Source organism: Gallus gallus, chromosome 24 (assembly GCF_016699485.2).
Source record: "Gallus gallus isolate bGalGal1 chromosome 24, bGalGal1.mat.broiler.GRCg7b, whole genome shotgun sequence".
In the NCBI taxonomy this organism is placed as follows: domain Eukaryota; kingdom Metazoa; phylum Chordata; class Aves; order Galliformes; family Phasianidae; genus Gallus; species Gallus gallus.
In genome coordinates, this window is record NC_052555.1 from 1,214,384 (window position 1) to 1,241,527 (window position 27,144).

The 27,144-nt window shown below is 48.6% G+C and overlaps 2 protein-coding genes across 8 annotated transcripts in view; one reads left to right on the plus strand and one right to left on the minus strand.

The window, feature by feature from the left end:
• The window catches only part of KCNJ5 (Potassium inwardly rectifying channel subfamily J member 5), a 127,097-nt gene that overhangs the window by 95,819 nt on the left and 4,134 nt on the right, over positions 1-27,144 (plus strand). The window contains exons 5-6 of one of the 3 annotated variants that reach the window (XR_006932095.1): positions 1-24,763; positions 24,924-27,144. The exon at positions 24,924-27,144 is cut by the window's right edge and continues 4,134 nt beyond it. The gene's annotated coding sequence lies outside the window, so the exon portion shown is untranslated. The other 2 variants (XR_006932096.1, XM_015298110.4) reach the window with 2 other exon arrangements.
• Positions 1-27,144, minus strand: part of ARHGAP33 (Rho GTPase activating protein 33) — a 171,580-nt gene that overhangs the window by 13,749 nt on the left and 130,687 nt on the right. For 4 of the 5 annotated variants that reach the window (XM_025143331.3, XM_004947963.5, XM_025143330.3 and 1 more), the window contains 6 exons: positions 15,752-15,901; positions 7,215-7,317; positions 4,378-4,522; positions 3,694-3,776; positions 1,730-1,837; positions 28-173 (listed from right to left, as the gene is read on the minus strand). In XM_025143331.3, coding sequence (XP_024999099.2) covers positions 28-173; positions 1,730-1,837; positions 3,694-3,776; positions 4,378-4,522; positions 7,215-7,317; positions 15,752-15,901 — 735 coding nt within the window. Of the gene's footprint in view, positions 1-27; positions 174-1,729; positions 1,838-3,693; positions 3,777-4,377; positions 4,523-7,214; positions 7,318-15,751; positions 15,902-24,113; positions 24,180-27,144 lie in introns of those variants that run through there. The other variant, XM_025143338.3, reaches the window with a different exon arrangement.

Genomic DNA, 27,144 nt, shown 5'->3' on the forward strand with positions numbered 1-27,144 from the left:
GTACAGCTAATGGAGGAAGACTCTCACCTGCTCCATCCCGTATGACTGAGCTGAATTTGGAGCTGAAGAGGACGTCTGTGTGGTTCAAGATGAACTCCACAACGACTGACTGGATCCGCACCTCCATGAAGGCAGCTGTTCCACTGAAGCAGGCAGACTCAATCTGCTTTGATCTGAAGAAAAGGTACATTAAGCACCACTGCAACCAGCCAGAAGAGTGGGAAGGTGTGCACCCCTTGGGTAAGGCTTTGGCTCATGTTAACTGTTGTGCCTCACTGCACAGGCAGACAGAACATTAGGGACAGACAAGAGATTAAATCTCATCCAAGCATTATAGAAATATCACACTGACTGCAGTGATTTATACCCTGTTGTGGTTAACCTGGCAGGTGGCTCAGCACCACACAGTTGTTTGCTCACCTCCCCCCTTCCCAATGGGACAGGGGAGAGAATCGGGAAAAAAAACAAGTAGAACTGGTGGTTGAGATAAAATATTTACTAAGATAGAGAAAAGGAAAAGGATAATAGTTATACCTATGCATTGCTCACCACCCCCACCGATGCCCAGCCAGCCCCTGAGCAGTGGAAGAGATGAATTCCCAACCCCTTGAAAACTCCTTCCACTTGATGCCATATGGGATGGAATATTCCTCTGGTCAGTTTCAGTCAGCTGTCCTCATCCTGCCCCCCCCCCCCCGCTCCTTGGGCTCTTTGCTGTGAATGCCCTTAGCTCTGCACAACACTGCACAGCAGCAGCTATGAATATCAGTGTGTTATCAGCACTGTTTTCTCCTAGAACTGTAACATGGCACCATACCAGGCACTGCAAAGAAAACAATTCCATCCCAGCTGAAACTAAGGCATACCCAGATTTTGGCTTTAGGCTAAAACAGGCAAGAGAAACATGCGGTCAAAAAGGAAAAGACGGGTGGGGCAGGTCCAGATGGAGGTAAATGTATTGCATACACAAAGCAGGAGCTCACCCTTAACTTCCTTCCAGAGACAATGTGTGGCAGCAGTTTAATGCAGTGGCACTGCACAAAGCCCAGCACGGGCTGCTACACGGCTTTCCCTCTAGCAGGAAATGTCTCCAACTGGTCCTGCTCAGCGAGAACCCCAGTATTCACAACAGCAAACTCAAATGAGATCTTTTAAGAGTGCTTGTGAGTGAATTGCCAGAGAGGAGAAAATAGCTCTCCCTCATTAACTGCTCACAGGGGGGAGCTATGACTCAGACTTCTCAGGCTGGTAACAAAGCAGTGCAGAAATCAATGCAATGGAGGCCAGGGGTGATTTTCTTTCTTTCTTTTAAAGCACAGATTTTAAAATTACACCATTAATTTTAGACTACCCCGTTAGGCACATTGAAAACAAACTGTAGGAGTCATTTCTCCGAGATCATTTCCCTAAGCCTGAATTTTTGCAGCCAAATGCTGTCAGCTCAGACCCTGGATACTTCTGCAGTGGGCAATCAGCAATGCCACTGACCAAATTTCCCTGGATGATCAAGGGCACATCAGTCCCATCTAACTGAGTGGGAATTATCACCTGGAAGTGGTGCTGGTGGGGTAGGGGGAGAACAGTCCAGGCTCTTCCCCTGCTCTGAGTAACTTACTAAAATGTGACAGGAGAGGAGCACGTCTGATGGAGAAAAAGGTAAGATTGTTGTGGTTTTCTTTTCCAATAGAACAGATGTAAGCCTTGAAATGGGAAAAAAAACCAAGTTTACCTTAAAAGGTTTGGAGCCCAAACAATCGCTAAGTTCTTCGCATGCATGTTTGTGATGGTGCAGTAATCAGCCAAACGAGCTAAGTGTCTCATTAGGTATTCCAGTGTCCTGGAAAACAAGAGAAGCACAGATGTTCAGCACCAATGGAGGTGCCATGCTGCAACTGACAAACAAACCTCAGTTCATTGTTGTGTGTTTTCTCTCTGTGACCAATCAATACAGAAGTTGAGCTATGTGGTGCCCTAAGAAGAATGGTGGGGTTGTCCTTATCATAACAACTACACAAGGGTGGGGGGGAGGGGTCTCTTCTGAGTCATCCAAGGCAGAGGAGAAAGCTGCTTTCTGCCACAGGACTGGATGCAGCAGACAAGGAGGTGAGGGGATCAGCCAAATGCCACCAGCAGAGCACCCTGGAACTTCATCATGTTGCTGCATTATCACCACCCTGTGACACTAAAATACAACTTATAAAGCATTTGGTAGCATTCTGATCATCCTGCAGTGTTCATTAAGGGTTCATAGAATCATAGAATGGCCTGGGTTGAAAAGGACCACAATGATCATCGAGTTTCAACCCCCTGCTATGTGCAGGGTCACCAACCACCAGACCAGGCTGCCCAGAGCCACAGGAGTTACAGGAAAAAACACTGAATGTTAACCTGGTCAGGGGATCCTGAGCTTCAAACAGCTCAGGATACCAGCAAAGTGTATCTGAATAAGACTTAGGCAATGACTGCCTACAGCTTTCTTACAGATCTACAAGAGACCCATCAGATTCCAGGTTAAACTTCACAGCCCTGTGTCCATATGAAAATAAAGCTGCTTTTTACATTATTATCCACTGCTACTGCAAAACTGGGCAGAGGGACTCCATCCCTTCCAGCATGCACAGCTCCATCTCACTGCATCCCACATAGTGCCCACTGCAACCAGCACAGCTCAGCACCTGTCTGCATGCTCCTTAGTTACCATAGCTCACATTTAGTTGGTATTGAATCCCATACAGTACATAAATCACTCAATGATATTTAATTAGTTATTAATAATTCAAGCTAACTACCATACACTACTCATTAATATTTGAATACCTGCAGGCATAAATTCTAACATATACAATCACATTATGATTGGCCGCTATGGATGACCATGCATTATGATAGGTTCAGTATGATAGGTTAATATGTCTTATGGTAAATCAATTATTAATACCAATCACCAGACATTATATTTAGTTAACACTAAATATGATCACTAGTTAGTTATACATTATATTTAGTTAGTTATTAATATTTTGAGATTAACATATATATTATTTATACCAATCAATACATTATGACTGGTCAAGACAAACTGCAATATTATTAATACTAATCATCATGCTTTATAGTATGAGGACATTTATTGTACAGTGCAGAAGTTATTAATACTGGCTAATTGCCTATTAATATACATTGCAATGATAAGAGCTAAATTATCATACACCACAAATAGTCACAAATATCATTTAGCATATATTGATATTATGAATACTAATTACTACATGCTACTCTAATGAGCTCCTTGCCATTGAAATAATAAACACTATCAATAGTTATTAAGTCAGTTTTAGCATTTGCTAATTATTATTATTGCTATTGGCATTAAATATTAAGCATCCCCATGCCAAGGGACTGACCCAAACATGGGCCTTCCCCAATGGCATCAGCCACTTCTGACCTCCTCAGCATGGATGTCCCTCCTATATGGACTTCCAGAGGCAGTAAAATAAGACTATGCAAAGTATATAATAGTGGGTAGGTAATTATCTAAGTAAACTCAACTATCTAAGTAAAATCAACTATCGCCATAACCCCCTTTAATGTGCACAGGCATAATGCAGCCAGCATGAGACAAAACCTGGAATGGCATCATTTGCTGCTCTGAAATGCAGCAGTGCAGAGCTACAGAGCGAGGGCAGCACTGACCTGTAGTGAGGGGGGGGCAGCTGCTGGATGACATCGTGGATTCTGACCAACCGCTCCTCATCTGTAGCAGCAGAAACAGCATCCTGGAATAATGCAGAAAGGGATTTAGACACAAATACCTGCTGCGGGCTCTGGAACTATGGGGACAGTGCACTGCTTGTTAGCATTGAGGCAGATTTTTTTGAGCCTCTCTGCCTTCCAAGAGGCATCTTGGGAACACAGTGATGTATGCAGCTGATGTGATAAAGGCCAAGGAATCCAAGCACTGGGCTGGTTTACAGCCTGACTGTGCAGCTCAGCTCCTTGCAGTGGGCATCCATCTCCAAGTACCATTCCTGTTCTATAAACAGTTGGGACATAGGAAAAAAAACCAGGAATTCTCCAGAAGTGGCATCAATGTGATGCAGGACATGGCAATGACACATGAGTAAACCTGATGGGGCAACAGAATAAGGACCTCAAACCTGGGGTACCACTGCACCCATCTCCCGTTGTTGGAGTGGCAGGATGCTAACAGCAGGTGGGCATCTGCTGTGTGGGAAGCACGAGCTGCTTGCTTCACACATACACCCTTTGGATCTCTATAATAACCCAAACTTAAACTGAATTAAGACCAAAAAAAAAAAGGGAGCAGATGTATGTGTATGTGACAGGTCACGCCACGAGGCCCAGCCTTGTACTTACTGAGAACTTCTCATAGAGCTGGTAGGTCAGCAGAGGGTTCGGGAGCTCCCTGAAGTACATTTTGCAGAGGGAGCTCACGCTGTGAATGTCATGGATGTAATTGTCCTTGGTTAGGTCAGGAATCTGCTCAGAGTCAAACTCATGGCTGCAGAGGACACAAAAATGGGCAGAGGGATTTGAAAAGGAGGGAAAAAAAAATAGAAAACAATATAAATTAGAGCCAAGAAAAGCAAGAGGTTCCTGATGTCCAGGAAAAAATACATACTTAGTCACCAACACCACACGACCCATTCTAGACTGGATGTTTCCAAAATGGACCTTTTCTTTATGATAAGGCATTCTCAGTTAGCTTTACAACTGACTGCCCGGTTTACAAGCACTTGCAGAGCCCCCAGAGCATGTTTTCCAGGAGCATGAGCTGCCTGGAGGAAAAGTCCCCGCAGGTCAGAAGGAAAAGTGCTTCCCTTTGCATTTCAAAGGCCTGGAAACTGAAATAAGAAAGCAGTGCTGAGCAAAAGTGCCACTGGCAGCTGCTGTACATGGAAACTTTAGCATGCAGAAACTCCTTGGGTCCACGCTGGTGAGCTGAGCACACTTCTGCTATGGGGTGAAGAGCACCTGGAACCACATGAAGGCAATCCCTGAGCATTCCCTTGGTTTTCAGAGTGAGAAAAAAAAAACCAAAATCACCGGCATCTATGAAAGAAAAGCTGGGCTTGGAAGGCCAGGAGCTGGCTAGCTGCTAGGGTACGTGCATGGAGATGGAGGTTTTGAATTAGCAGGCCAGTTCTGCAGGGGCCAGCAGGGTGAGTCAGGCACAGGGAGCTGTAAGAACAGGGCTGCCGCAGGCAGAGCTTGGTTTCCCTGCAATCCTCTTTAAGCCGTAAACCAAAGTGCTTAACACTGACATGGGGAGTCAGCTTGTCTACACTCCAACTGCAGCAAAGTCAGGAGCCCATCTTGGCCTCCCAGTCCAGGCCAAGCAATGTGCAACACAGAAGGTACAACCTGCCTTAGGCTCAGACACTGCCTCTGTGCTGCAGGAAAGATCCAGTCTGTACCGTGCCCAAGGCACCAGGAGTACTTGTAATTGCAGTGTCAGGTGTGCATCCCCTACAAGATGGGGAAGGCGCTGCTCCCTACACCGGGACATGAAAGGGTAGATGAGGAGGAGAAGAGAGGTCTGCTTCCTCAGACAAGAAGAAGAACAGTCTGCTCCAGGTTCTTGTCCCAAAGACAGCACGGCACGGCACAGAAGGAAGGAAAGGTTTCTGTTTTCCCCAACTGATGGATTCCCTGCAACCACAGTCCTCTGTTCAGTATATGCAGCTCCCACAGGCATGTTCTGACTCATCACCTACTCACATTTGGAAGACAAACTTGTTTCCTACACTTGGCTCCACAGAAGACAGAACTCGAAACCAAGAGCGAAGGAAGGCACCAGCCCACCCCTACAAATAACTGAGCCCTGGGGGGCGCCTGGCCTCATCCTGCCCTCCTGCTACCCCTGACTATTTGCCAAGGAAGAAATCGCATGCCATGTTAGAGAAGTACCCCTGCAGAAGCAGAACACGGAGTGAGGAAAGGGAAGCCTTACATTCAGCCTTCCCTGAAGGAAGATTTTGTTAGCAGGAGAGCTTTGCAGCATCTCCAAAAAAGCCAGAACCAGAATGCAGAGAGAAACATGCCAACCTGACACTGCTGTGCTTATCACACACATCAAGGCACATTTTGCTTACAAAAAGCAGTGGTGATATAGATGAATAACGGGGACAGTGTCTACAAGTTATGCCATGTATTCCACTCCTTTTATCTCAGAAAATTGACAAGAATGCTATCATCTCATTCGCTTTATTAGACCAGGGAATTATCCAGTTAATGTTTCATAAAAAACATTTTTAAAGCACCTTTGGAGTACCTCTAAACACAAAATGGTCGTGGCTAAGCAAAGGGAAAAAATGGGCTTAAGTGGTGACAGAAAGGATGGACCAGCTCAAGTTGGAATGGGGAATTAAAGGGTTGGAACTGAGGCAAGGACAACCATTTTATACAGCAGGCTGTTGTGCACAACAGATGCAGGCAGGGTCCTTGGAGCCTGCATAGCAAAGCCTCACAAGCAGATTGTTATTGAACTCGCTGTGATAAAAGAACAGGATTAAGCTGAACCAGAATAAGCCCATCCATACAAGGGTTTGTACAGTAACTGTGCCAGCTCAAAGGTGTCCATTTAACTTGGGAATAGCTGGTACAAAAAGGATATCCTCCATAGGGAAAATACCCCTTTGCTGCCACTGTAGGCCTGGAATTGGTCACATCCCACAGTTCTCTAAGTCCCTTCATAACAAAAGAAAGCACGGCAAGAAAGGAGAGGAAACATCCAGAGCTTCACAAAGGGATAAAAGGACAGAAATGGTGACATGAGCAGCTCTGAGGTGGGGATGAGGAGCACTTCGCCATCCCCCGCACAGCAATGCCGCCCACCAAGGATTATGCAAGTGCTCCATCACACGTCACTAATTAATTGCTAACATGCCAGGAGCCCAAAGCAGCAAGGAGAAACATCAGCTGCTCAAAAGGGCTCCGGGAACAAGAGGAAACTGGAATGAAATCTGACAGCAGTGACACCGCAGTCCCGGAGCCTTCCAGTGCTCTGTCCTGAAGGAGAGCTTCCTGCACCAGCGAGTCTGAGCACCCCATGTTCCTATAGAACAGCACCAAGCCTGGCACAGCACTGCTGAGTGCACACTGCTGCATAGAGCTGCCCCATAGCACAGGCCTTTGAAGCCCAAAACAGGCACGTGTCCCACCCCACACTCTGACAGCTGTGTCACTCTTACCGTAGCTTCTGGATGTTGGACGCAACGCCGGACAGGCGGTAGATCCCATCCACAATGCCATGCTTCTCAATGAATTCCGTGCAGCTCTTGAGGACCTGGGGGACTAAAGAACAAGTGCCAGTGGTTAGTTGAGCTTGTTATTCTAGTGTGGTTCAGGCTGTGCTCTTGTCACATCCCATCCACTAAGCCCAGCTGGGCTACTGCTCGGTTCTTCCTTAAAGGAGAAAGCTGTCAGAGATGTCGCTGCTGGTGAGGATACTGGACAGAGGTGAGTTCTTTGCTTTAAAGAAGTGCCAGGACCTGTGTATCAGCCTGGAGAAAGTCACTGTGGTGAAGCCAGAGACACTGCAAGTCCCATCACAGCGCCCACGAGAAAGACGGTGTTAAATCTCATGTCCAGAAGAGCTATGAAACTGATTCAATATGCTCTCTTTGGCCAAAAGGCTCCCTTTGTTTTCAGACCAACATGGGATTGACTTACACAGCTTGGTTTCAGCAAGTACAAATGTTGAGTGGATGCTGCTTTCTGCACCAGGGAAAGTGCAGTGTTTACAACTGGTAATTTCCTCCCCAGAGTACACAACAAACCACACTCACAGCAACAGCAGTCAGACCGTCGTACGACAGAATGGAAAAAATAAGCCCAGGAGATATAATTAGGTGTCAAGTTAATATTTAAGCCACTTCACCTACTGATTCTTTCCAGTTGACTTCAGTCCCATGCTCAGCTGCCTGAGCTATCTGTCCATCCATGTGGGTTTGAGGAGCAGCACGTCATTTTATCTATCATAGGGAGATAAAACTTCTCTAAGCACAGAGGAAAATTAGGACTGAGCTCCTGTGAACGTCAGCAAACCTGCAGGGCGAAGCCCACCTCCGTGTGGATTCCTCCACAAACCACCTTCGTGCCACAGCTCCTATGATGAGCGAGATTTATTCTTACATCAGATGCTAAGTCTGATCCTCAACAGGTCACGTGGCAAATCCCCCCTCTATCAAGCAGCAAACGCCATCTGCCACTCAGTTCTCCTAAGTGCTGCTGAACGGAGATGCTCTGTGTATCACTGCTCCTCTCTGGGCTTGCAGCAAACAGCAGACACACGGCAAGAGAAGAGTTGCTGTAAGTGGTTCCATGGTGGTCAGCAGAAGCACCCTGGGTTATGGGCAGGTGACAGAATGAACCCATGCAGGCCCAGCCAGGCAGAACGTGTGTTCCCCATCTTGGAGACCGTGTGTCAGTTGTCTGCAGTGCCATCAGCTGAACGTCTGAGAGAAGGGCAGGCAGAACAGATGGCCCTACACCAGAATACAGTTTCAAGAAACATTTTTAGAGGACACAATCTTTATTAAAAAAAAAAAAAAATCTCACACCTCTTGAAGAAGAAAGTTCTAATGTGTAAAGTGGATAGGGTGGGAGGTGCACCATATTCCAGCAACTGCCAAAGAAGGCGACAATATGTTTCACGTTGCACTGCAGCATTGGGTAAGTGTGACCCAGGTATAAATGGATGCAGAAAGATGGGAGATGAGCACAGCACCTTCCCCTGAGGTGGGCATGGGGCTGATACTGATACAGGGTGAGGAAGGAGAGCACAGGGGACTGTAAGACACACAACATCAGCGCTCAGTTTGGTTTCACAGAGACAAAGGAAGACAACGTGGGATGTCCCACAAAATCAGCAGCACCCACTGGAAGAAATAACCGAGCAAATAAATGGCACATTCCCTGCCTGGCTGCTTCCCACCAGGGAGGCTGACACCACACAGCACGGGGGCAGCCCACGCAGACCCCCTGTTTCTCTGCCCCTCCTCCTGGGCTTGATCTAGCTGTGTAAACACACAGCATGGTGAGAGTGGTATTTATGTCCCCGCTCATCTGAGCAGCGACCCGTTGTGATGCTGTGAATCGGGTCAGGGGAGCACGGAGGGGAGGAGGGGGCTGCAGGAACAACAGCACTCTGCATACAGCACTCCGCATACAGCACCCATCATGGAAGGGACGGGCACAGTCAGAATTAATGCACACTGAAAACATCCAGCAGGCTTCTTCCACGCATTTCCTAATCTGGTTGCCAGGACGATCTGTTCTTTAAGCTAAATATATCATGCCAGCACCACAGATATTTTGGGGGGAATTTTGCATGGTTGAAGAAGTGACTGAATTACAAGTAGGGCCTTAATTATAGTTGAAGGCCCTTTGCTGGAATGGCGATTCGATTTTTCTAATTTCTGAACAAAGATGACACCTGACAAGTGTGTTTAATCGCCCTCTCCCCTTTAATTCTAAGCCCTTTAGCTAGATCCACACTTACATACATGTGTGTGTGGATGGAAGGAATCATCTATTACCATCAGAACAAAGCATCAGAAACATAGCACAGGCCACAGCTTCACTGGGCGAAAATGAGCTCTGCCACAACCACCACCCATATCGTGCCTTCTGCAGGCACCTACGCCTACCTGTCCCTGCTGTGGGGGCACAGAACTGCTGCCCGTGCTTACTGACCATGCACACAGCCCTTTGCACATCCAAATCCCCACGCAGATACCAGCAGTGCACCAACACCCACTGTTGGTCTCATTCCTTCTCTGAGCAAGGCGAATCTCCACCCGCCGGCTGCAGCCCCCCTCCCTGCAGTGGAGTCACCAACTGATCCAAACCAACTGTGCCAAAGCAGCGCCAGCTGCTGCATCTGAACACCTCCCCTTGGGGAGGCTCTGAGCACCACCACACATCCTGCTCCAAAACCCACCACCTCTCCTCCATCCCCCACCCGTCCAACCACGGGCACTGCAGAGAAGCAATGGGAACGGCTGCCCCAGCCAAGGCCCTGCCAGACCGCATCCCTGCAGCAGCTGGAGGAATTGCTTCAACTTGTTCCTGAGCATCTCTCCGCTGATATGAAAGGTTTACTGCATCTCCTAGGGCTCATTAACTGGTTAATTCTTCCCCATTAAGAGGAGGCAGAAGTTTTATGGCTTTCATTCTGAAGAGCAACTTGATTCATCTTGAAATCAGACACATTTCCTCTCCTACCATCTTCTTGTTGTTTTTCTTCCCTTTTTAATCATTTGTAATGTTCCCTCCCTGGGTTCTGGGAGGCTTCTTTATATTTTTATTTTTCCAGTGCATTACTGGAATTAGAACTATTTGTTCAGCCTGGGGAATGAGGCCTCCCATCAAGCTCCCCTCTCACAGCATTGTTTCCACACTATTACAGCAATAAGGTGTGCTGCCACATAAGCCAGGCCTTTGGCTGGTTAATGGACCACAGCGTGTTGAAATGCAGCTGCTCAGCTGAATTCCACACACAGCAAAGCAACGCAGAAAGCAAAACCTGTGACCCACCAGGCACAGCAAATGAACAGCCCTGAGTACCACCCAACCACATAGGCAAAAGTAAAGCCAAACACATCCATCTCCCTTACTGCACAAACACCAGGTTGTTTAAGAATATACCAATGAATGTAGTCAAGAAATAGTGTTGCTCTCACCCCAATCATTCTTTTATTTTTAGCTCAATTCTTCAAAGAAATATCCAAGTATTTCCACCCAGGGCATCACCTGCACACACGTTTACAACCACACAGCCAACACCACCCCCCACGTGGTCACAGAAAAGCTAACTTTGACATATTCTCTTCTTGGGACCTTTGGCTCATTCTGCATCTGTTTCCTTAAGTTTGACTCACCAGGATTAAGAGAGAAGAACAAAACCAAACAAACAGTGACTTCGAGATGCTCCCTTCCTCATTTTCCAGCAGCAACCCGCACTGTAAGAATTCACACTGCTGAGGTGCTGAGTAAAGTCCAAGGCAGCTCCCACAAGCTGCACTATTTCCTGGAAACGTGCAACGCTTTTATTTGAAGGTGTGACTCGTGCTCTGCATCCCTGTGATAATGACGAGGGGCCATAAAGCACAGATTGGTTACCATGCAGTGCCCACTGCAGAGTCAGCCTCTGGCACTGCCCTCTGCCGTGTAAGATGGGACTGCTTGGTTATGGCAGTTTGTCCAGGAACTGTGCAAAAAAAAAAACCCAAAAGGGCAAAGTCTAAGCCTGAGAAATATGAATCTCACCGTGCTGCATCACGCTGGGCAGGCAGGCAGACATCGCAACATGCTCAGCATCACAGGTATATCTGTGCTAGGGAATTCCTGCTTTGAGCTACCATGCTTACTCCAGCTGTTTTTACATCCAAGATAGGCGTTGTTGTGTGGTACATCCATCTCCCAGGTGGCATCCACTTAACTCTCTGCAGTCGTTTGCATGCATATCCATTAAAAGGAACAAATATACTACAGATATATTCCTACACAGACTGCATGTTAGTGCCTTCCATTTAGATCTATCAAGTTAAGAGGGGCAAAGCACCCACCTCAGCAGGAGCAGAGTGAGGGGTGAGAGCCCAGCAATTCCTGCCTGGAGGGAAACATTTTCTTCCTCCTGTTTGTTCTCCCTGCAGCTGCAGCAGTTTCCAAATGCAAATTAATTTTCAACTCCCTGCTGTCCCCTGGGTCACTCAGGCATAAAGAATGCCTCTCCTCACAGCTGCAGGCATGGTGAAAGGGAGGCGACTGAGAAATTGGCTCTTTTCTTAACTGCCAGAGCTTGTATTGCCTTCTCAGTTCGCCCTTTTTGCAACTACTTCCCCAAAAACAAGTAATTCTCTGTGGGAACCCCACGTACCTCTTTGTAATGCTAACCCCCTACCCAGTAATCTCGAGTTCCAGCAATTGAGAGGGCAGATGGTGAAGCAATAACAGTGCGTGTTATGGTTGGAAAACTGCCCCAAATAGCTCAGAGCTATTGGCCTTCAGAAGTATCAACTGGTGCTCCACGAGTTCGTGCAGCAGTGAATGCATCTGCACAAAGTGGAATATTCTCTACTCGTGCACAGTGGGACAGCCGCTGCTGCAGGGCCCATCCTTCTGGGGGTGTCTGGGCACACAAAGCACAGCAGCTCTGCATGCTTTACACAAGTGCTCAGGTGATGTAGGCACCTTTTGGAAACGTCTGACATGTTTGGATCTGTGAAACTATGCAAACCCAATTAAGGAACAAGTGCTGCCCCAGAGTTCATCTACAGAGCCATTTATTTCCCAGCCTACGCTGCCTGCAGAGCTGAGGCCAACAGGGGCTCAGATGCACAAAAAAGTGCTGAGGTTGGATGGTATTTCTTCACTGCAAAATGTTATGTAAATAGGGAATGGTAGAGGTCCATCACATACAGGTTTGGGCTCTGACACACAGCTCAAATCCCGGTGTGTCTCAGATCTCCCCTTTACCATTGGCTCCTCAAGAACAACATGAATCACTTGGGGAGGATAAGAAGTGTACTGTAACTCTGTGACATGAAGGACATAATAAGCTTCCAAAGATTCAAGTACTGAGAAACGTTTACAGACGGAGAATCACATCCTCACCATCTGTGAGTGTCATTCTCTGAGCCCATTCAGGCCCTGGCAGACCTGCTACCATTTCTCTTGAACTGAACAAAGTATTTCATGGAGGATCTTCTCCTTCACTCTCAGTCTTCTCAACAGGACTGTACCATACAGGTACTATTAAAGGAGGAGCAGAGTTTCATCAATGTCTGCATTACAAGGCAGGTTCATTGGGAAGCACACGGTGCACCCACTGGTTTGTGAGCTGTAACCTTGAGAGCAATCCTGCCCTTACCTACTGTTTTATTTATGGCTCTCTTCCCACAGCTACCTGAGGGCATTATGAATTTCACCAAATAAATAACCATGCATTATCTTACCTGTGGCACCAATGGGAAGTTAGGATGCGGTTAGGTGCTGTTAAGAAGCTTATCTGAAGAGCATAATAGCTACCAGAAGAGAACAAACCCCTCCCTAGTAAGCAGTTGTTGCTGGTGCCCAATACGTAACAGGATCGTGTATGCTCTAATTTGATCTCACAGGGTTTGGAAAGGGCTCAGCTTGATTTTTTTTTCAATGCTGCCCAACTTGTCATAAGTAATTGATAATAAATGTGGGAGATTGGGGATAATAGGAAGAACAGAGACCAAGAATCGGGAGTGTTAATAAGCTTTGTCTTCTGTTGGCATTGTCTTTTTCAGCATGAAAAGCAACACCTCCTCCTGCACCTAAAGCACAAAGAGGAGATTACAGCTCCTCTGATGGGAAACCTATAAATCATAAACTGTGCCATTTCTACCCCCACCTTGTCCAGTTAAGGAAGCTGATAAATTATCAATGCAGCAAATGCACAAAGCTGTACCAATGCAACACATACACGAGGAGGCACAAAACATATCATTTGCTCTTAGCCTACAAAATCCACTGTGAATAGAGCTGACTTTGTTGGATGGATTCTGTCATGAGAACACCCAGTAGCACACTCAGGGCACATCAGGGTTAGCCTGCACCCAACTACAACCACCCAGAGAAAAACAGCACTTCCATCCCGTGTTGGGCAACAGGAGCTTTTCAGTGTAGGCAAAGAGCTGCCAGGATATACACCTCAGCCTCCGTGGTCCAAGCGATTCCAGCCTGTTACCCCACACACACCTGAACACTGAGCTCCCTGCACAGCAATCCCTCAGCTTTGGTCCAGGAGCTCACTGTATCTCAGTGCAGTGCCCAACCAGCTGCCATCAGGGCCTGCAGAGCTCCAACAGCAGCCCTTGCACGGCCCACAGAGTGCACACCGACCACAGCATTGCGTGCAGCTGCAGAGCAGGGACAGCAAACGTTCCCCAACGTTCTGAGGCACAACTGAGGACGCGGTACGGATGCTGCAATGCAGCATTTAAGCAGCTCCCACACTAAACAAACACATCCTCCTCCAGCACAGATCTGTCTAATTGGGGTCGGGCCACACTTCAGTTCTGTTTGGTTTCCTTTGAGAGAAAAAATCAGAGGAAAAGAAGGCTGCCTACCCACAGAGGGCACAGAGCCTTCACCCACTGGGGACTGTGCTGGATTTGTTGCACCTTGCAGCTCTGCACAACAAAGCAGCAGTGCAGACACCAGGGGCACAGAAGCCACTGGGAGTGTCCCTCGGGATGATGCAGAATGAGCTGCTCCGTGCTGAGCACGGTCTGCTTTCAAGTGGTGCCTCGCTGGCAGGCAAGAAAAAGCCCAGAAGAGCCAACAAATGAGTAATGCACTAAAATAAAACGGAGATGGCGCTCCCAAGGCAGGCTGTGATGGCCATTGGGTATGTACTGCATAAGCCAGCCATGTTTGAGGGATGCATCACCATGGCCTTGGGTAGATTTAAACCCAACAGAGAAGTCAAAAATCCTTCATATCATAACTGGTTTTACTCCTACAGGCATCAGCCCATCAGTCAATACTCACACGTGGAACAAGAAGGGCAGGCTGTGCTGCTTTCACTGCAAACAACGTGCCCATGTAATACTAACACAAAATGGCCCAAAGTGTAAACACACTACAACCTGGATTTAAAAAAAACACACATACAACTGAACCCCAAAACCAGGATGTTACAGCTGCCAGCCCATAATCACTGCAATCCCCAGCATGAGTCACCAGTCATAAAGGGAGATTTCAAGGCGCAGTACTCATCCCTACTGCTGTTTTTGCTGCTAACATCCTTACCTCCCTCCCTCTACCTGTTTATAGGGTTATTTCTCAGGTGCCTACACAACAATTACAAAATTGACAAATTGCATCCTCATCAAAAACAAAAAGGCAACAAGGGCCTGCTTGCTCCACACATCCTATCACAGCCAGCCACCCTCCCCTCGGGACAGACTCCGGTAAGCAGAGGCATCATGTCCTGCAGTTCTGCAGACACAAGTTCTGTCACGCCAACCTGAGATGCATTTTCTGCCTCAGTGAAGACCAAACTCAAAAACTCAGGGGATCTGAGATAAAGCTTTGCCAATCAGGGAGCTGAACGCAGAGCACACCTATGGAGCTCTGCGGGATGCTGTCACCTGGGCTCCTGTTCCACCAATAATGTCACTGCTGTATCACTTCCCTCCTGGACATCTCATGCCAATGTATTCTCCTTCTGACAGAGATGCAGAATGAGAGTGCTACTTTGCTGTGCTCACAGAAAGACAACACTCTGCAGGAGGTAAAGCACCTCCTCTTTGCACGTTCCTCCTGGGTGCACAGACATGCAATGCAACTTCCAGCTGCACCATCCAAGCCCACTGCCTCAGTGTTCACGTAACAAAGCATCAGACCTCTCAGCTGTTGTCCTACCATCTCACTTCTACTCTCTGCATCTATTCTCCTCTCACCATAACAATGAATCCTCTCACACACACAGTCATGTTTATTTCCCTGCCAAAAAAAAACATTTAGTATTTATTCAAAGACTTCAAGAGATGGAGAACTCATCTCCAGTGCTCCCACGCCGAACCATCACGTTCGCCTCTAATTAGCATTAGCCTCAGTTAATCTTTCAGCCATCAATTCCCATGACAGACTTCTCCACTGGTACCAACCTGCCCCTTGCTAGATATGATCCCTCTTTCATCTTTACGTTCCCAGCAGAGGAAGAACTCAGCATTGAGCTGCTCCTTACCATCCTGGCCGGAGTTGAGCAGATGCTCTCCCAGGTCACAGCCAAACACCCTTTCCTTGAGGATCCCCCGCTGTTTCAGTTTCTGTTTGGTTGGTCGGGACTTCATGAAGGAACGAAGGAAGGTGATGAGCTTGCCGTGCTTCTTTGACACTGCACAACAAAACGAAGAAAGTAATTTGTTTCAGACTGGACTCAGTTGGACAAGGCCAAACATAGCACATCCAATGGAGCACGTAAAAGCTACAAGAACACTACTAACAATCATATGCCCAAGGAGGCTGTGGATGCCCCATCCCTGGAGGCATTCGAGGCCAGGCTGGATGCAGCTCTGGGCAGCCTGGTCGGGTGGTTGGCGACCCTGCACATAGCAGGGGGTTGGAACTGGATGATCATTGTGGTCCTTTTCAACCCAGGCCATTCTAGGGTTCTATGATATGCAGGCAAGACAGATTTTCTGAAGTCCAGTAATAAACAGAGTTGGCTTTTGTTCTGACTCTTGGGCAGCAGAGGTAACAGGGGAGCTTGTAAGGAAAGCATTTAACACAAAGAAACGCTGATCTGGAATGTGGCTTCAGGTGGGAATTACTGAAGCACTGCCCATCAGTGGGCTGCACCACACTGCAGTGTTCACCTATGCAGAAGGAACAAGGCTGAGCTAGCAAAACATGCTTTTGGATCAGGTCCTTTTAGCAGCTTGACAGCACTACATTGATACACAGCACCAAAATGCATCTGAATACCTGAAATCCCAAAATCTCCAGCAAAACCCAGGTCTGCATTCCCAGTGGCCCAACTAAACCATTTAATGAAACGCAGAAGCACTGAGCAGGACAAACTGTGACGATGGGGACTTAAATTACAGGAATGTTTTCAATTTGATGGGGCTCTTTAATTACACACAACAAACCAGCAGACTGTGCTGACACACCAAACAAAGCTAGGGCAGATTTTGGTTGTACCCATCACAGTGCAGTAATATCTCCTTTATCAGCTCCCGTCAGCCCTGCTCAAAGGCAGACGGAGTCTCATCCTGACCTGTGTGCAGCCATACAGGGTGACACCATTGGGATGCTGTGATAATGCCACCAGAGCTGGCAGACTCAGGACAGACCCTTCTACCAGTCTATCAAATAATACACACGTATTCATTGAATCATCTCATAGACTATGAATACAGCTCTTGCTTGACTTAATGAAAAACAAAACCATCAGATAATGGAAGAACGAAGAAGAATATCCAATCCCAATGGTGCACAAATGATGACTCTGTGCCAGCACCTCTGACCAGCAGCACAGTGCAGTGCATACACCTCAGTGATGCCGAGGCATGCTTTGCTTGGCACTGACACACACACCTCTGTGCAGAACGGAGACCCTCTTCGGACAGAATCAATCTGCCCTTACGCTGCTCAGCACGGGTTAAAATAATTGTTGTGTTTTCTGCACCATTAAGCAGTCCTGCAAACACACAGTGCAGCAATCCATGACTGAGCCAGGCAGTGCCTGGGCAGACGAAGGAACCCAAGCTTTGCCTATCCCAGCCCAGGGGAATAGCTGCATGCTTCCTTGGTTAAACAGCCTTCTCTGAATCACTTCCCTCCCTGCAAGAGTTTCTCAGCTTAAAGCAACTTCTGGGGCTTACACATAGGCAGGAATGATTCACTGATAAGGGGAGTCAGGCTTCTCTGGAGTGGGGGAAGAAAATGCAAGAGAACTCCAGCAGCGCTCTCCTTGCTGACAGGTTATCAAAAGGAACAAAAAAAGCACGTAGGTGTCTGATCAGGATAAGCTATCATAAGAACATGGGAGGCTGTCAGGTTTGCTGTCTTGGGGCCAATAGCAATAAAGGAGAAATGCTTTCCATCCCACTTCCAGCTCCTCTGGCATCATTTGACCCTCAAACCAGCAACGCATATCCGAAGAGATTTCATTTCTGATTCATTTCTGTTTTGATTAAGCTAGCGCAGCAGTCCCAGTTTCTGTATAAACACTGACACAAAGGTTGCTACCAGGAATTCTGCAGAATAAATGTTTTCTGCTCCAAAACACCGCACCAAAACCTCTGCTGTCACAGCTCCAGCAGCAGCAAGGGCACCCATGTGCCAGCCCAGTGCTCCAGCTCTGTCAGCCCAATCTGGGGAGTGCAAAGAAGTAATGGGATCCAGGGAAAGGACCTAGACGAGAACAGACCTAAAAGTGTTCCAGGCTATGGAGATCTGGACAAACTACTTAACCCTTTCCTACTCTCCTTAGTCAGCCTATCTATATATATTACCAGTGCTGCTGAACTAGCAACAGAAAGGCAAACAAAACTAAGTGAAAATCCTAACGTTTAGCCATATTACTTTCCATCTCAAATGCAAACACTCTAAACCAAGCTGTTGATTGAGAACCTGCAAGCTCTCCTAGAAGGAAAAGGGCTGATCTTCCTCCAAGGACAGGTTTGGCCAAGCAAGCAAAGGCAAACTCTCCGTCTGCCATAGTGAGAATGGCTGCAAAAAGAAATAATAGTAGTCAAAAAACAACCCAAGGTCGGACTACTTTTAAAGTGTTGCTGGCAAGAATACATCAATTAGGAGTGCAAAAAAACCCACATCCTTCAGTGCCACAGCTGTGCTGGCCAAAGCCTTTGTGCACGGGAGGGAAAGCAGCAGAACTCCGTGGCACACAGCGTGCTGTGGCTCTGGGAAGCTGCCATCGCCGATCAATCTGTGCCGTTGTTGCCATTCCACCCAGCCTTTGTAGTGTAAGTGAGGCCCCAAATTCCCCCGACATTGATAAAAACTATTAAATAACAATTACTTCATTAAAAGCAGGGCTTGCTCGCCCTCATGCCGCAGACTATAAAGCACTTCAGGATATACTTTACGCAGCTCGTTTCCTGGAGAAATGTGTCAGCCAGCAGCTGCTTCCAAGGGCTTTCATGGCTGCAGGTCGGCACAAAGTGCTTTTCCTGGGTTACTGAGGGCTGAAAGCCCACATGGATCTTTTAGGACACGCTAACCTTCATCCGAGCATCGCAGCATTCCTTTTGGGTTCCTGCATCCCCCTGTGGGGCTGCACTGGGAGCTGAGTCATGGAGTCATGGAAGTGACCTGGATTAAAGCAACCCGCTGAACCTGGTGCTCTCTCTCACGCTGTGCCCTCAGTGCACAAAGCAGCACAGCACACCATGCACTCGGTCCAGCAGCAGCCCAACCAGGTCACAGACTGCTCTCCTCACCCAGCACAGATCTGGTAGTGATGCAATGACTATGGATCTACCCCCATGGGATCGGATGCAGCCCAGTGATACCAACAGTCCCAGCCCAAACTGCAGCAGTATCATGGATGGGCTGTGAAACTCTACTGGAGACCACTTCTAACACGTAGTATTTAATTACAATGGTTGCCCACTGCAGCAAAAGCAGAAGGGAAATGAGCTCTGCCTCCCAACCCCTTGGCTTTGAATCACGGGGACCAAAGAGGTGAATTCTCTCAATAAATGCAGCCTGACTGCATACCCAAATCCTGGCGTGCTTTTCCCCTCTCCTTTTCAGTAATTTCTTACTGCAGCGCTCTGAGAACAAAATACAGCACAGACAACACTGTATGATGAGACACTTGCATCCTGCGAGAGCATCTCCTGCTTTATGCTTCTGCCTCTGCTCAGAGAGTGGGGAAATTAAGAGAGGCAGACATGAGCAGCTCTCAGCACTTGCAGTTTACACGCACATAAGAGCCAAGTGCTCATAGACACACAGCCATCTGGTGACCATCAGCACCAAACTTCGAGCAGGATAATGGCAGCTTCTTATGGCACGTCCTCACCATGGGATTGGTGACAGCACCATGTCTTCTAATAGACGATGGGTAAAGTTGGACTCTAGGAGAAGATCTGAGCTACTCAGTGACCCACATTCCAGCTCATACCACTGTTTGTTTCTCCTGCTCCCCCCGGGGGCTGCGTGCTGCTGAGCCCAAGCAGCCCCTGCTGAGAGCTGCTGCAGGGCTGGGGGCAAAGCAGGGCCACATGCGGCTGCCTGGGTCATAACACATCAACAAACTGCAAGGCCCAGTCACAGAACCAAAGATGGAATCAAGAGGTGTGGGAATGCCATTAAAAAGCACAGCGAGGTATTGAGAAACAAAAGTGAAATCAATCCTCTACGATGAGAGATTTACAGGAAGCCAAGCTGAAATCATTCCACGCTATCAGCCCCCAGAGACCCATTTTCCTCCAGAATTAAGCTCTACTGTGAGGAGAGGAAGAGCAGCAATGGGAATCAGGAGCACATCAGAGCTGAGAGCGAAGCTGAGTTTTGCCACCTCCCTGATGTGCTCCTGATTCTGCAGCCACTGTTCACAAACACGTTTACCTGCACAACCACTGCTGAGCAGACTTAGTTCAGCTGGTTCCCCTCAGAGCAATTCTCTCGAGCTCTTTTTAAAACCTCAGTCAATAGTTTTTAATCTCCTTCCCTTCACACTTAGCAAGACGTGCTCTGTGGACCCACATCTTACTGGAGAGAAATCACACAAAGCCAAGAACTGAGTCACATCTCCCAGTTCTCTCTCATGTTCCTTAGCAACGGGGCATTTTGCTTCTTTCCTCCTGCCACAACAGATTCTATTTTGGAAGCTAATTTATACAGCCCTAAAAACCCAACCAGAATTTGGAACCACGCACCATCACATTCCTTTAGCTCTTGAATGGGACCAACCACCACATCAGTAACCACACCACTGGGCTCCCTTGCTGGCCATAAAGATTTTTAGGAAGATTTCTGAATTCCAGAGATCTGAGTCTAAAAATATCCTTCTATCTCATATCTAATAGCCTTGATAAGTGTGTATTTGCTTATTTGCTCGGGGAAAGCAAACAGCAACTGCTGAGCACCGTGATGCTGCAGTATTTACCAGCTGACATCAGCTGAGGCCGGCCTTTGGGCAGTGCTTGTAAGCAATACTCTCAGCAGAATGGAGCTCCTCTCTGTGCCTGCCAGCACCACTTTCGGCTCAGGTCTGAGCAGCAGCTGCTTTTGCTCAGCAGAGGAACACCTGGCATAGAGACCCACCAGCTCAGGAACCAACTCTGTGCATTCCCATTCCCAGGTTACACAACCACCTCTATCATCTGCTGCTGCACTTAGGTCTCGTTTGTCTCCTTACAGAAGGCTACAAAATCAAATGGTGCATCTGACCAGCAGCACCGACAGTTTCCAACATTCTTTATGGGATCTGAGTGTGCACAGCTGCACATCTATGATGGTACACATACACATTACCGACAGCTTGAACAGTCTGGAGATGGCTTCTCTACCTCCAGGAGAACATACATATAAGAACCATTCACACTGACAAAAAAATCTTCCCAGGCACTTTGCTGCCAAGTTTTCTGGAGTATTTACAATGGGATAACAGCAGTAAGTGCAAGGCCAGCTACAGGTGAGCATCACCTGCCCACAGACAGGGAATTCTGGTACCAAGAACTCTGCTACGCTTTCCAGGTAAAGAGATGCCTGATCTTTTCATCAACTCCAAGGCCATAAAGGAGCATGAAGATAATATGACCTGACCTCCTGAGCAAACAGACCACAGGAAATCTCAGAATTCATTTCTTGAAGGAGAGCACCTCTACCCTGGGGGCAGCAGTATATGGCCAGGAGATATAAATCACAGCCAAAGGCTAACAGAGAAAAGAGAGAGGCTTCAAAGGTACAAGAGCTGACAAGGTCAATCTATTAATTCTATTAACGTTTCCCTTGGATCTGGGGAAAAAAGCAGTGCTCATAGTGGTAGTGACAAAGCAGCAGGGATGGGCTTCGGTCAGGTAACGCAGGTCTTTGCAATGGGAGAGGGGAAAAGGTAACAGCCAGGCAACACCAGGGCAGCAGCAGAACCAGGGGATGAGCAGTGCAAACTGGGAAATGCAGAGCTAGGAGAAAAGGAGCGAAAGAGACACCTGCAATATTCTTTTTTCTTTTCTGTCTTTTTTTTTTGTTGTTGTTCATACTATATTATGCCAAATCTCTGTGTATCCCAACGGAGCTTAATGCAGCCCTCTTGCTTATCTTGCTCACCTTGGGGATTAATGATCCTCCTGAAAAGCCACGTTCTGGCAGTCAGTGCATCAGTAGCACAACCAAACCTCTATCTGTCCACCAGGGACACCGACTGTTCCCAGCCTCACTCTGACTGGAAGGAGAACTGCCTTTGCCCTCCCTTATTCTCACTGCCTGCAAACACCAGCCATGTGCCCTGTGCTGTAACCTCCCCATGACCGAAAGGCTTCAGAACGCCCTGAATGAAGTCAGAGCGTGGCTGCTGGCTCCTCACCCTCACTGCTGACACAAACAGCAGCACTGCTGCAGGAGATTGTCCAAAAACCTGACAGTAACCAAAACCAACCCTGAGCACCACCAAGACACACGCACACAGCCCAGAGCCTTCACTTGTCATTCAAGCACAGCTCTGACATCAGCCAAACCAGGATAACCGGAGTGACTGCAGTCAAGTTCCTCCAGTTCTGCATGCAGCACGCTTCAGCTCGGGTGGTGGGAGGAGGCAAGCAGTGAAAAAAGACCTGACATGAATCACTAAACAGCAAAAGCTGAATAACAGCGAGTTTGCCAGGTGAGACCCAGTCCTGCTCCGAGAGGGCGTCTGCTCTCACGAGAGGCACTGGGAAAGGAGCTGCTGTTCCCTCAGAAAGGGATGTGAGCAACCCACCTGGGCTGAGGAGGGCTCAGCATCTCCTTTCTCCCAAACCACATGGCACAGCCCCAGCACAGACCCGTCACACTGGGAGCACTGCATACCTCTCAGTTCCCATTGCAGCTCTCCCAGACTGGCACTGAAGATCCCTATCTGTTTCCACTAGCCAGAGGGCAGATGTTTACCATCCACACCAACTACTTTCACACTGCCGTGACCTACTCTGCCAGGGTTGACATCAGGACAGCTCGTTGCCTATTCACAACCTCAACTGTTTCAATTGTTTCTGCTTCAGCTATTGACACCCACATCAACCCCCATGAGGATTCTGCCTTTAGAAGCCAAGTTTACACTCACCTAGAGTGGAAATGATATTGAACACAAGGAACACAGGACACATTCATGTCAGTCACTTTATATGGCACCGAGGATGAGAATTACGTATTCCCATACATCTCCTTACACTGCTGAAGTGTACAAAAGCTTTACTGAAAATCAGGCCCAATGCATTTGCGGGCTTGCAGCAAACTAAATCTGCTTTCTAAGACTCAGGAATGCAGACACTGCATTGTTCTGCGTGCTTTATTCTTCTCCTTTATCATACCAGCCCAGAGCTTTGATTTCCAGTGACTCTTTCATCACGCCTGTGTGGTGCCCAGAACAAAGGAGGTCGGGGAGGAGTGGAAGGGGAAGGCCTCCTGCCTCCTCTCTCATAAATAATAAGACCCCGCAGGGCACTTGGTCCTTAAAATAGCCGGTAGCTTCTAGGAGGCTTTCTGAACAAATAGGAACAGACGAGCCGTGGCTATTTGCAAAGGGGCTGCTATGATCCCAGTAACTGCTCCTCCTGGGAATTTTGTTTCCCAGAGCTGCACTCGGTGCCCCGGGGCTCCGGCACACAATGGATGAGCAGTTCTAAATAGGAAGCCCCATTTTCCAAACAATACCACCCATAATATTAATGCTTGGGAACGCATCCTATGTCCTCCCAGCGCTGGTCTGAGAGGAGAGGGAAAACAAAGGATAAAGTGATATGCAAAGGTCTATTGAAATTCAAATGTTAGACATGCCCATCTGTCAGCGCCTCTTTGGAGGGGTATAAACCCGTGGGTAACCCCGGTCGGCAGAGCACGCACATGGGAGGGGGTCTGGGAGCTCCGGAAGTCTTCCTCCCCTGGGATCGGGCTGGCAATCTTCACAGCAACCATCCCAGATCTGAAATGAACGCTTTAACAGCTCCGGCCTGCTACACACCCACGGCCCGGGCGTAAGTGCAATAAACGCAGTTTTATGGCTGCGGATCTAGGAAGCAGGAAGGTGCAATAGAAACCTGAAACCAGAGGTTAGTAAAAGGGAAACAGAAGTAAAGTGACAAAAGGGGGGAAGGCATGCGGGCTTCCATCGGCCTTTGCTACGGGCACAGCCCCGGGCTGCGGCTGCTGCTCTCATCCCGCACACGGCGCGGTGCCCACGCGGATCGGACAGCACACAGCATACAGCACACAGCCCCGCTCCTCCCACCCCGCTCGGATGGAAAAGCCGTGCAAAGACGTTCCCCAAACCGAATACCTGGCAAGTTACTAAGCAACAAGTGGCCGCGGGGACCGACAAACGCAAGCCTTACATAAGGAAGGAGACGGAGCCGCTCCGCGAGGCGCTCCCTTACCTTCCCGACGTGCTCCGACGGCAGCGCCCGCCCGGCCCCGCGCAGCCCGGGGCTCCCGCGGCACTCACTGCAGCCGGCGCGGAGCGGAGCGGAGGTGCGGAGCTCACCGCCCCCGAGCGCCGCCAGGCCCCTCCCCGGCACGGCGCCCCGCCGCCGGCTCCACCTCCCCAGGTGCCTCCTTCCCACCGCAGCCGGGGACGGAGCGCAGAGGGACGCGGCTCCATCCGGGCAGAGCTCCTGGCGGCTCCGATCGCGTCCCCTCCCCTCCCCACCTCCGTTATCGGGACGCGATAACGTCGGATCTGCCCACAGCTTTCCCATTCCTCGCACGGAGCTAAACTGCGCTTCATGCCCCGAAGGGTACAGAGAACACCGCGCTAAGGTCAAAAACCCAGCCGGGTTGAGCCCCGCAGCCCCTCTTCTCTCCAGTGAATGGCATTACCTGCATCTGCTTGAGGAATAAACACTGCTGTGCTCTGCTGAGCCACGCTGACCCCCAGCGCCTCAGCTCACACACGGCTGCAGCGCACTCCATCAATCCATCTCAGAACCGTGGGCTCACGGCTCACTGGGTCAGTTGGGCAGCCTCAGGGTCAGGAGATTAAAGAGCAATCTGCTTCTATGTACGCAGACACGCTGACCGTCAGGAGGTAAAACACTTCTTTCGGTGTTCAAATGTGTTATTTTCAGAACTGCTTGCTGACTCACATCTCCTAATAATGTTTTTCTCCAGCTACTTATTCCACTCGATATTTATTGCTGGATCGTTTTGCATGGACTCTGACCGTATCACATTTCTTTTTCCCTTAGCAGCCAACCGTGACCGCTGGAATCCGGCTCTGTGTGTGCCCAGGTACAACCACTGCACATACAGAAGCCACATCCTGCTACCAGGAACGTTCTTCCTATCAAACCCACTGATAACCATCACTACAAATCCCAGCACAAACAGCAAATGGATGCAACAGAAGCAACGCTATCCAAAATGCACAGGCAGAAGGCACACGCAGCAATTCAGAACAGAAGATCAGCCCGCACAGGGCTGCCGAGCAGTCATACAGATGCACCAAACTGCCAGGATGATGTCTGCTTCTTTTGTTTTTTACTGTAGGACCCAATACATCTGAGTGCATTGTGACAAGCTGTCCCACTTCGCACAGTTTGAATCTAAGAAAAAACTTCCAAATATTTCATTCATAGAGGTAAAAAAAAGAAGAAAGCAGTTAGGAACGACACAAAACATATGCAAGTGGGGAAGAGAGGGCTTTTACTCACCTTCCCTTTAGCAAAAGCAAGTTCCCATGAGAACAGGTCAAAGAATTTGATGCAAGCTTTTCTGCTGCTGTTACAGGATTCAGTGCTGAAGAAGAATGAGCACGACACCAACACGAGTTCTTAAATGAAATCCTGCAGATGAAACTTCAGATCAGCCGAGTCTTCGGAACTAATTGCAGATACAGGCTGATTCATGAGCAAACCCCAAAGGCCGGAGTGCTGCTGTGATCTCTGCTGTGCAGCAGCTTAACGCTGCTGCTGGGGGGGGGGGAGGGAGGGAGAGCAGAGAGGCAAGGAGGGATGGCAGGGCACGGGCACACAGCAGAAGCTGGTAAGCAGAGGTTTGATGTGAGCATCATTGTGGCCCTGTGTGACTCCACATGTCACTACCAGGAGAGGTCAGAGCCAAGGGCCACCAGCTAGGGCTAAAGCCGCCTGGAGAGCTTTCTGTTGTGGCTCAACAACTTGGCTCCTGCACTCATCCAATTAGTCAGGAATGATTCACAATTATGCATGGAAAAGGAGAGCAGAACCGACCACCTTTCTGCCAGGAATTCAGAGCTCTTACCACAAACAGAGCTTTGCTCAAGCCAACCATTCTTAGAGCCGAGTCCCGCTCTGACAGAGCTTGTGAGAAAGGAAAAAAGTCTCATTTAAAAACAACAAGAGCTCCCAGCTGGAACACATGGAGAGCAGTGACGAGGAGCACAGAGCACTGGGCATGGCCGCCCCAGCACCACCCCCTGCAAGTACCATCAGCTCCATAACAGAAGCACTCATACAGTGCTTTCATATTACCGACAATACACAGAGCACAGGGCTGGCACAGCACTGCTGAGGCCAACAGCCGTGGGCTTTCTTTGGCAGATAAGCTGTGCCAACTCTGGCTGCTATCTTTTTCTTCTTTACAGCATGACCGGCTGTGCCAGGAAAAACACGAGTGTGGATGTGGCCCAGGTTGGACACAGAGGCCTCATTCACTGATGCCCCACACCTGTGCTGTCACTGTGCCACACAGCCACAAGGTGCAGAGCAATCAGCCTTCTGCTCACCATGCATGTGACTGCACAGGCAATGCTCACGTGAGATAACCGATGCCTGTTAAAGTGCTTGCTTTGCACACACGGCATTTGTTCCTGCAATTATAAAGGCTCACTGGCGTGGGGGTTGGGAGGGGACAGGCAGGTCTTGGAGCTGACCTAGAAACTCAGCTAAAAAAGCAACAAAATGCTATGAATGAAACAGACAAACCAAACTGCATCCATCTGCCCCCCTCAGATCCCCAGAACACTCGGATGCCCTTTTGGTGTAGCACAGACTTCTCCTGCAGCTCCTTCCCCACACCACAGAGCCTTTTGTAACACCCAAACCTCTGTTCTCCTGGAGGGAAACTGTCACATCCAGCCCTTCGGAAGAGCATTTCGACCAGTTTACACACAAACGCCAGATAACCATCATGACAAACCCAACCAAATGCTACAAATATCTGTATTTCCAGAGGGCCAACATCACATCAACGGCAAACGTTACCAAAGACCCCACAGAGTCTGTGGGTAAGAAGCACATCCGTGGGTGCCTATGAACACTACCCGAATGTGGGAGTTCTGCTTCCTACCAGTGCCACAAACAGCTGCACCAGTCAAGGATTAAAGGATTAAGGAGGAAAAAGCATTGACTTCCTAATGCTGTGTGTCCCCAGGAATTTATCTGGAACACTTAACATTCTTGCTCATCCCTCCCTTATGAGCTGGCTGGG